This window comes from Buceros rhinoceros, unplaced genomic scaffold (assembly GCF_000710305.1).
Source record: "Buceros rhinoceros silvestris isolate BGI_N320 unplaced genomic scaffold, ASM71030v1 scaffold37827, whole genome shotgun sequence".
NCBI lineage: Eukaryota > Metazoa > Chordata > Aves > Bucerotiformes > Bucerotidae > Buceros > Buceros rhinoceros.
The window spans coordinates 1-8,829 of record NW_010422258.1 but is presented as its reverse complement, the minus strand read 5'-3'; the positions used below and the strand labels follow the sequence as shown (position 1 = coordinate 8,829).

Here is an 8,829-nt window from a genome sequence, read left to right as displayed (position 1 = left end):
GGGCTGGGGGAGCAGCCAGTGGCAGTGCTGCCACGCTCCAGCACTACAAGGACTCTTGACTTCCTGGAGAGAAATTCACCAGATCTTTATTCCCACCTCCTTCTCACCTGAAGGTGTGGCCAGGCAGCTTCTAATGTAGGCTCATCTTCCTCTGGGTCAAACTCTGCGCCTGTGGGATTGGATGATGGCGGGAGTGTCCGGAAGAGGTTCACTGAAAACTGAGGTGAGTGAAAAGGTGTATGAATGACATCCCTGCACCTCACAGTGGTTCTCCTTGTAGCAAATCCTTCACTGCAGAGCAGCACATTGTGATTTCCCCTAGTTGTACCAACAAACAGATCTCTCCCTAGAGGCTACAGAATTACAATCTGCATATGAGCTCCACAAGTGCAGTCTGCACCAGAGACAATAGCTTCCACCTCTCCCTACATCAGGTACTGTCACACCATCCCCCCTCCTCTTTCTGGGATTGGGTAGCTAATAAAGAATGGATAAGACTCAGGACACCCTCCTCTCTGACCAATCCCCATCCCCTCCTCCCCTCCATGCTTCTGAACAGTTCCCAACTCTCTGGCACACAAGCATTTACTAGCCCCATGCCCTACCATGATAACAGCTTCAGGATAGATGGCCTCAGTGACAACATCACGGTTGTGTGTTATGTATTCCACCATCTCATTAAGACCCGCTCGCTTCACCTCCTTGAACTTCAGGTCACTGAGGGGGTCAGAGATGAAGTCAAAAAGCACACAACACTGCCGCAGCTTCTGGATGAAAAGCTCTTCTCGTTCGTGTGGAGGAGCATCTGTCAGAGAAAGCAAGAACGTCTGTCCTTGGAGAAAGGCAGATCATCTTCCTGATTTGCTGAGGTCTCAGTGTGGTTTGCTGCCTGTCCTGCATTTCCCCTTCCCTGTCACAGTTCCCCTTGGGCTGGTGCAGGAAAAGGGAGAGGCAGTGTTATCCCTGCTATGGAGCTGGGACAACGGAGGCAGAGGGGTTGCAAGGCCTCTGGAGAACTACCCCCTCAGGCGGTTTCAAACATAGTATCGATTTCTGAGCTGATAAGCATCGATCCCTTTCCAGTACAAGATACACTGGAAAAGGAACTCACTTAACTGGCTCCTATCACAGATCAGTGACACCAAAACCCTGCACCCCACAGTCACAAAGGGAACTGGGCAGAGCCAACCATCCTCCTAGAAGAGAGCGGCCAAGGTGGCAGAGGCCCTCTATTGACAGCATTCTCTTTTGAGATGTTGCCACTGGAAACTATGCCATCCTAATGCCAGTCAGGCAAACTTACCTCTTGCTTGCACAACAGCTGCCGAGCTGCAAGGTATTCACCTTTCCTAAAAGAGCTGCCTGTTTCTGTGAGCAATGTCAGCAACAGATCCAGCTGAGTGACTGCTGAAGACACTTTCTCCTCGACTTCGCTTAAGTCATGTTTAATTGCACCATTATGTAGACCAACTGCTAATGCTAGGTAATTGTCCTAATGTGGACAAATTCAATAGCACTACCATAACTGGCAACAGAAACATAACGAGGAGGAGGAGGCCTGGTCCTCTCACAGGAACGGGTGGCTGCAGGAACCAAGAGCAGTCTGCACCAAGGTGTCTGCACAACCTGCTGCAGAATCTGAGGCAATCCTAAGTACATAATAAGCACAGGGGTTTAAATCAGTTCAAATGTTAAGTACTGAAGTTTGCACTCAATAGCCTTGTTTTCTTTTAGGCTATCCATCAGTTCTCCAACCTGCTGCCACGCCAAGCACCTTTCCCAGAACTATCACTGCTGCACTGCTGGCAGGAGGTTAGCAGGACACTATCAGGGTCACTTTGGGAAGAGCCCTTACACCACCACACCCCGGAGAAGGAGCAGCTTGTCATGCAGGTCACTACCATCCCACAGCTTCTTTTACCTTTAAGGGCTGGGAGCTTTTGCAGTTCCCGGTTTTTGCTCAGATTGAAGCGAGAAGAGCTGTGCCGGCGCTCCTTCTTCACAATTTGAGGTCCCCCTGAGTACTTAATCTTATTCAGCTGGGTTGGTGGAGGAGCACTGTTACTGGGCCGCTTATTTGAAGTTTGCTGCTGCTGCTGCTGTGGCTGCTGCTGCGGCTGCTGGGCCTGATGAGGGAGCAGAGAGTAAAACAACTCATAAGCTTTTTCCTACAAGCCTTACAAGTAATCAGATACCATCAGCATCTTCTCAGACTGAAGAAACCAGGCACGTTTTTCACTATTGGACTTGCAATTCACCCATTCCTGCAGGCTCTAGACTCATTAATTCCAGCACACCTGCAAAGCGAACATCATTTCTAATATCTGCGAGGTACCACAAGGACACCAGAGCCTTGTGGCACAGTGGGTGCTAGGGATATGGAAAGCAAAGCCATGTCTTGCAACAAGTTACAGGAGTTTGTGGACACAAAAAAGCAGAAATAAGAACATTTGCGGTCCAAACAAATCTTGGTGTGCCACTGCCTCCAATTACAGCACTCTGTACAACACAGAGCAAACACTTCTTGAAAACTTGCAAATTTCTTCCTTATCCTTTTGCAGGGAACCACCTGGGAACAAGCAAAGCAGCATGTCGTACAGAGCAGACATGATGGCTCTGGAAAGGCAATAGCAAAGACCACTAAAATCATTGCCGTGTCCAGAGACCAGAAGCTGCTTGTCTCTACGAACCACACAGGCCATACCCAAACATTACATCCCAGGCTGTGGGCTTTCCCAACCTGTCCTGGCTGCTCCCTCCACTTCTGCCCTGTCTCAGCCGCACTGCTGCCTGGACTTCTCCTGTTGATTAACTGTTTTCACATCATCCCTTTTAGCCACACAAACTCTTTGCCTGCACTTTCCTCCAGCAGACATCATCTCCACTTCACACTTATTAAACAGCACTTCCAGAGGCACTTTTTTATTTTCAGCAGGTGACCAGAAACTCAAGCCAGTGTTTGCTCAGCTCAGGTCTGTTCTGATCTTGCAGAAGCTCTCCTTGTTCAAGTCTCACTTGGGCAATAATGGCTCAATAACTGACCCTTTAACACTATGCTGACACAACTCATGGAAAACTTACTATGGAAGAGGGCAACATCCCGCCAGCAAGTCTATAGCAGAGGTCTCAGCTGGAGACAGCACCCAGCCTACTCTGGCTCTGCTGTGTGAGCCCAGCAATGCTCCTTTCCTTAGCTCTGCCACTTCCTTCCCCCGGCACACAAAGCAAAGGAGCTGCAGTGTGAACCTGTTCAGGATACAATAGGAGTAGCACAATGGATGGCAAGCAGAGGAGGGTAAAATCCTTGGATATCATGCCCTCCTTCTCCCATAAACTCCCATCTGTCCATACAGCATAGCGGTACAAATGCACACCTCTCCAGAACATCGGCCAGCAAGATTATGAGGGAAAGCATCAGCAGTGCAGAAGCACACCAGAGCTCTCTTCCAGATGAGATATGGCCAGTCTCTTCCTGTCAGGAGCAGTTGAGCTGCAACAGTCCTTACCCTGAACTGAGTCCTGAAGGTTTCCAAAGATGTGCAGCACAGCACCACAGTGCAAGAGCAAGAGTTACTGCATCCGCAGCATGTGGGGAGGCCGCAAGGCAGGAATAGGGAAAGCTGTCTACAATGAGACACTGCTCTATAGATTAGGATCTGTAGATCAAGTGCAAAGACCTCCCGTGAAAAACAAATTTTGTCAAGCCATTACTTAGAACAAGAAATCAGAAATGTTTTGGTTCTGGTCTGGCTCTGTTTGAATGAAATCTTAAGTGATTCTGCTTCAAGCTCAGCTGCAAGCCAGGGTACAGGGAGAAAACAAGATCTGAACTCTCTTCAGTTCAATTTGATCTGATTCCTTTCATGGAGGAGCATTGTCCCATGATGAGAGGGTGCAAGATGCGCTTGTGATGAAAACAACTGTGTCTGCCAGACAAAGCATGCTCAGATTACAAATTGGAGGCAACTTACCCTGGTCTCTCCTCAGTTAAGTCAGACTCAATCCTTGCCGGCAACCTTCCAAGAGTGAGAAGTTCGTTCCTTACCCTGAAATATTTGGGTATCAGGGCAGCATGAACCACTCAGAAGTCCAGATGCTTTTGAGAAGGCTAGTCCTCTATTCAGCATCATTCTCCTTCCACACGGAAGAAGGCCAAAATCTGAATGCTGAGCCACCACGGAGAAAAGAGAGAAACTAAATACGCATTGTCAGACTCACAAGTAATACCGAGGGAAGCAGGACACATGGGTCCTCCTAGCTGATGTGACCTGCTTGTGCACTCTCCACCCACCCAGAAATGCCACAGGCAAATGTTCTGTGCATGGCGTGTGTACCACACACTAACGGGCTGTGGCCACATTGCCTTCATCAGCGACCTGGAAAAGTCCTTTCTACCAGCTTCTACAGTCATCAACAGCTGGCATGAAGAGAGACAAAACATAGCTTCAGGTTTAGCTGTTAGTTACTTAAGAAACAGACATATATACGCAAAAAATCACACAACCGTGTTTGCTAGAGATGATGGGAGAGGTCAGATACACTCTTACGCTGCAGTGCTCAGAGGATTTTAGGATGCATTGCTTCTATATGGACTTTCTGGCAACAAGCTGACTACTACATGGCTGCAGGCACACATCTACCTGATCAGGCTCAGCACCTTCCTGACAGGCAGGGCTCACACCACCACAGCAAAGCCGATGGCTGCTTGAGAGACATTGTTTGCCAGTGGCTGTTACACTGCATGTGCTGAAGTGACCAGAGAACAGCACAAAGCTGTTTGCCCAAGCATGGTGCGGCAGCCCCACCTTTCCCGCCGCAGTGGAGAGGCCACTCATACCAACGGGATGGATCCAGCCCCAAGTGCAACTGTGTTTGAACTCCTCCAAGCACAGACTCCCTGGCTTCACAGCAGTTCCTCCCCTCCAGTTCTCACCACCTCTTCTTGCTATGACCTTGCCTGCATAAGTCAATGAACTCCTGGCTCTGGGCTTGCTCTCCATCATTTCTCTTCCCCCGGGTTCCCAGGGACAGACAGAGACACTTCCCCAGTCACCCTGAGCTGGGTCAGCTTCTCCTCTGCTCTCCTACCCATGAATGACCTCACCACTACAGGCACTCCCTACAGCAGCAGGTGCATCCCCAGTGGCCCCTTGAGCATCCCCCTGCTTGATAAACTTCTCAGCCCAGATCTGCTCTCAGCTCCTCCTCCACTAGATAACTCTTTCCTTCACATCCCTCAAGTCAGTATCTGCTCTCTTTGTCTGCTGTTCCACAGCTTCTCCTATTAAAATAAAGCTCTCTGCCTCAGAAGTAGCATTAACACATCGTAACCCCTGCCTCTCAATAATGAACTTCAGGTACTGCAGTAACAAGCCCCATGGAGATATCTGCGAAACACTAATACAGCAGCTCAGCGAAAAGGAGCTGGAAATCTCATCAGTGAAGCTCCAAGTTGCCCCTGAGGCTGCAGAGCAACTCCTCTCTCCTCTTTACTCTCTTCCCCACTCAGCTACCTCTCGTCTTTCTGGCTAGGAGGAGTAACTCTTTCTCATTCAATGCTGCCTTGATCTCTGACATTATTTCTTTTTTCTCCTTAAACAGCCACACAGAAATTCTCTCCATTCATATCTTCATCATATTCCAGAGGGAAGGATCTAAACAAGCCTTCTATTTCCCACTTCCTGCTCTCATATTTCCCTCCACTCTTCCTGTCTCTTCCTAAGCAAACTGTCCCCCCAAAGCCAGGTGCTGGCCAAGTTCTACTAGCTCAGAGAGCTTCACCCTAAGACAGGCACCTAAAAGAGCACTGCACCACCTCTGTACTTAAAAGGTAACTCCAACAATTGCAGTCCTTTGTGGGGATGCATCTGCTTTTGAACATATCTGCCCTTCCAGATCAGCACCACTAAAAGCTCCTTTGCTGCAGAGAACAAAGCACTATGCTTCAGGGTTTCTGGAGTGACTCCTAACCTCTTCATCTCCCTCCACAGAGATCCCCATAGGAGGTCCGCTGCACTTGCTCAGATCTGTCAGACCAGAGCTGCTCTTCAACAAGCTTTACTCATTCCACCAGCCAGACAACTTGCCTGCAAAACAAGTCACGGCTTTCTGGTACCAGGATAAATTAGGGTTGAGTGCTCCCCTGTTCCTTGGAGCATGGTGTGAAAGAAAAATGCACATACTAGAAGAAGGCTGCCCAAATGCTGCTCTCCTGCTGCAAGTCCATTAATCCTCTATCAAGCTATGAAGAAAAAAGAAAATTCTCTTTGGAGCACAGAACTTTCACCTTAGAAAAGGCAACCAACCAACACACCTCCATGGAAGAATTTACAGCGCACAAAACTATCACCGTGGCAGCAGAGGCAAACAGGTTAGGCTCAGCCCATCAACCCCACCAGGCAATATCACTCCTGGTGTTTCACGAGTCAAACCACCTCCTGCTACTTACAAGAGCTTCGAAGGAGTCTTGCTTCCAGCATACGTTACCTAATTCCTCAGGCTTTCCCAATGTGAAAGTCAAAATACCTTTCTGTGCTTCCTGAAGAGCAGGAAAAGTGCATTCAAACTGGTATACATTTCTCCTTATCAAGCAAAGAGCTCTCTTCCATTCTGCAACAGAGCAATCCAGACAGGAAAGCACCAAGAGAGAACTTCACTGCAAACTCAACAGGCTGGCAGCGCACACTGCAGAAGTGTCTTCTTTCTGCGCTTCTCTCTGTTCCTATGATCAAAGAAGACCCAGCCTTCCATCTTAAAGAAGGGCTGGATTTTGTCTGGAATATGAGGAAGTGACTGGGCATGTTTTGCGGGAGGGAAGGCATTGCTTCTAAGTTTTTTCTGCACCCAAGCACAACCGGACATTATGTGCGTTTCAGGTCACAGAAGGAATCCTGTAGCCTGCACTGCTTGTCCTTTCTTACTGCACCACTTGTAACCAGGAGATCAGTGCTACAGTCCACTGCTGATTCGGATGGGGACATCAGAGTGCTTTGCTTTGACAGCTATTCATCATCCTTGCATCACAAGACCCAGGCTTTCTTTCCTCTTCCCAGAGCTCATCAGACAAAGTGTGACAAATAAATAAAAGGTAAGCTGGATGCCACGATGCCAAAGCAGGCGTTTGCAGCTGTATATATAAAATAAAATAGTCAGAGGTCAAGAACAGGATGGGATGTAAAAAGAGAATCTACAAAACCGCTACCTGCTCCAAGGCAAACAAATTCGGCTTTTGATTCCTTGCTGGCCAGACAGCAGATCAGGCAAAGTAATAGCTTGGACCCTGAAACCAAGTGGCTAGTAGCAGGGATATTTTCTGAGGCTCTGCAACACAGATCTGTACTTTGAGGAAGACTCTAAAATAACTTTAGACTATGAGCCTCCCACTGAACTACAAATTTCTTCCTAGCTTTCATTAGCCTTACACGTCTCCTATCCCCAGTCCTTCAAATTACAAGTGCAACATGTTCTAGCCAAGACGTGAGCACGTAGGCTTCTGTGGACATAAAAGAGGCACACCTTGTTTGCCAAAATACAAAATTAAAAATAATAAACTGCACACATATGAATGCTTCCTTGGTCATGCATGCAACGCTTTTCTAACCAAGTCTCAAAATACACAACCACACTGTTAGAGCGCTAGACAAACTCGAGTCTACCAGAAAAGGTCCAGTTTACCCAAATTTTTGCAAATTCTAAGCACAGCTTACCATAATATCACATTCTGCTGAGGCCATTCTAACATACCTAGCTTGGCAACATCAAAATCTAGAGTGAAAGAGACTCTGCACAGCTAGGAATACAGATTATGCTTTCTTGTGAGTAATGTCGTGCTCAGTAACAAGGCTGTTCTCCACAGGAGAACTATTTAACCTCTAGCAGTTTACCTCTATCATTTCAGGTATCCTATCCATTACTTCCTAATCTCACTTCCCCAGAAAATGCCTCGGAAGAACAAGTTCCTTTTCTATTGCTTCTCACTACTATCCCACTCTGACACAAGGTGACAACAGTTTAATGCGCTTTGATGTGCCAGGCGCAAGGAAGGTGCTCCTGCCTGTTAGGCTTCCTCCTTGATAACTGTAGCTCTTCCCTCTCTGCAGACAACTTTACCACGCTCTGCCACCGCTGCAAGCAGCACTCACCATGAGCTTCATGCCAAATCTCTTTTTTGCAGGGCTGTAGGGTATGAGACTCATCCTGTCTCTTCCATAGTCATTATTCCCTTTGGGTCAACTTTCAAGGAGAACTAACGTCACCTTAACCTCAGTCTCTGCTACCATCTTCTCCGATGCCTTAACATCTTGGTGACATACATTACCTGGCAGAGCAGCCTGAAGTAGCAAGAATGAAAGATGTTCTTCCTCGAACTGCACGTGCACGCTGCTGTCTCCAAGGAAAAAGCCTTACCTCTTCCGAATTCTCCACCCCACCATCCTTCCCGCTACTGCTGCTGCCAGGCTTTGTGGTGCTTTTAGCAGACTTCGGAGACTCCTGGAACAATGAAAACACGCTCAGAGAAGGTTCAACCTTGTGCAGAATTCTAGCACCTTTGGGGACGTCAGCTGCGCACAACCGCAGACCCACCCCACCTCTGCCCTGCAGTGAACACTGCTGCAGACAGTGACGACGGGAACTCCCAGCTGTTTTCCCCTGAGACGCGCACCCTGAACAGGGGAACGTCCCCTAGCAGCGGACGCCCGCAGCGGGGGCACGGGTCGAAGCAGAAGCGGCACCGGCATGTCCCATCCCGGTCAGCGCAGGCTGATCCCGGCCGGGCCACCCCCGTGTGACAGGTCCTCGCACCCTCCCAGCCTGGGCCAGCCCCTCCCC

At 48.6% G+C, this 8,829-nt stretch overlaps 1 protein-coding gene across 1 annotated transcript in view; it reads right to left on the bottom strand.

Annotated features, from left to right (window-relative positions):
• The window catches only part of PPP2R5D (protein phosphatase 2, regulatory subunit B', delta), a 24,960-nt gene extending 16,482 nt beyond the window's left edge, over positions 1-8,478 (bottom strand). The window contains exons 1-5 of the mRNA XM_010139968.1: positions 8,407-8,478; positions 4,346-4,363; positions 1,991-2,120; positions 606-781; positions 108-218 (exon numbers count right to left, since the gene is read on the bottom strand). Coding sequence (XP_010138270.1) covers positions 108-218; positions 606-781; positions 1,991-2,120; positions 4,346-4,360 — 432 coding nt within the window. The 5' untranslated portion in view covers positions 4,361-4,363; positions 8,407-8,478. The remainder of the gene's footprint in view (positions 1-107; positions 219-605; positions 782-1,990; positions 2,121-4,345; positions 4,364-8,406) is intronic.
• Positions 8,479-8,829: the final 351 nt, after the last annotated feature.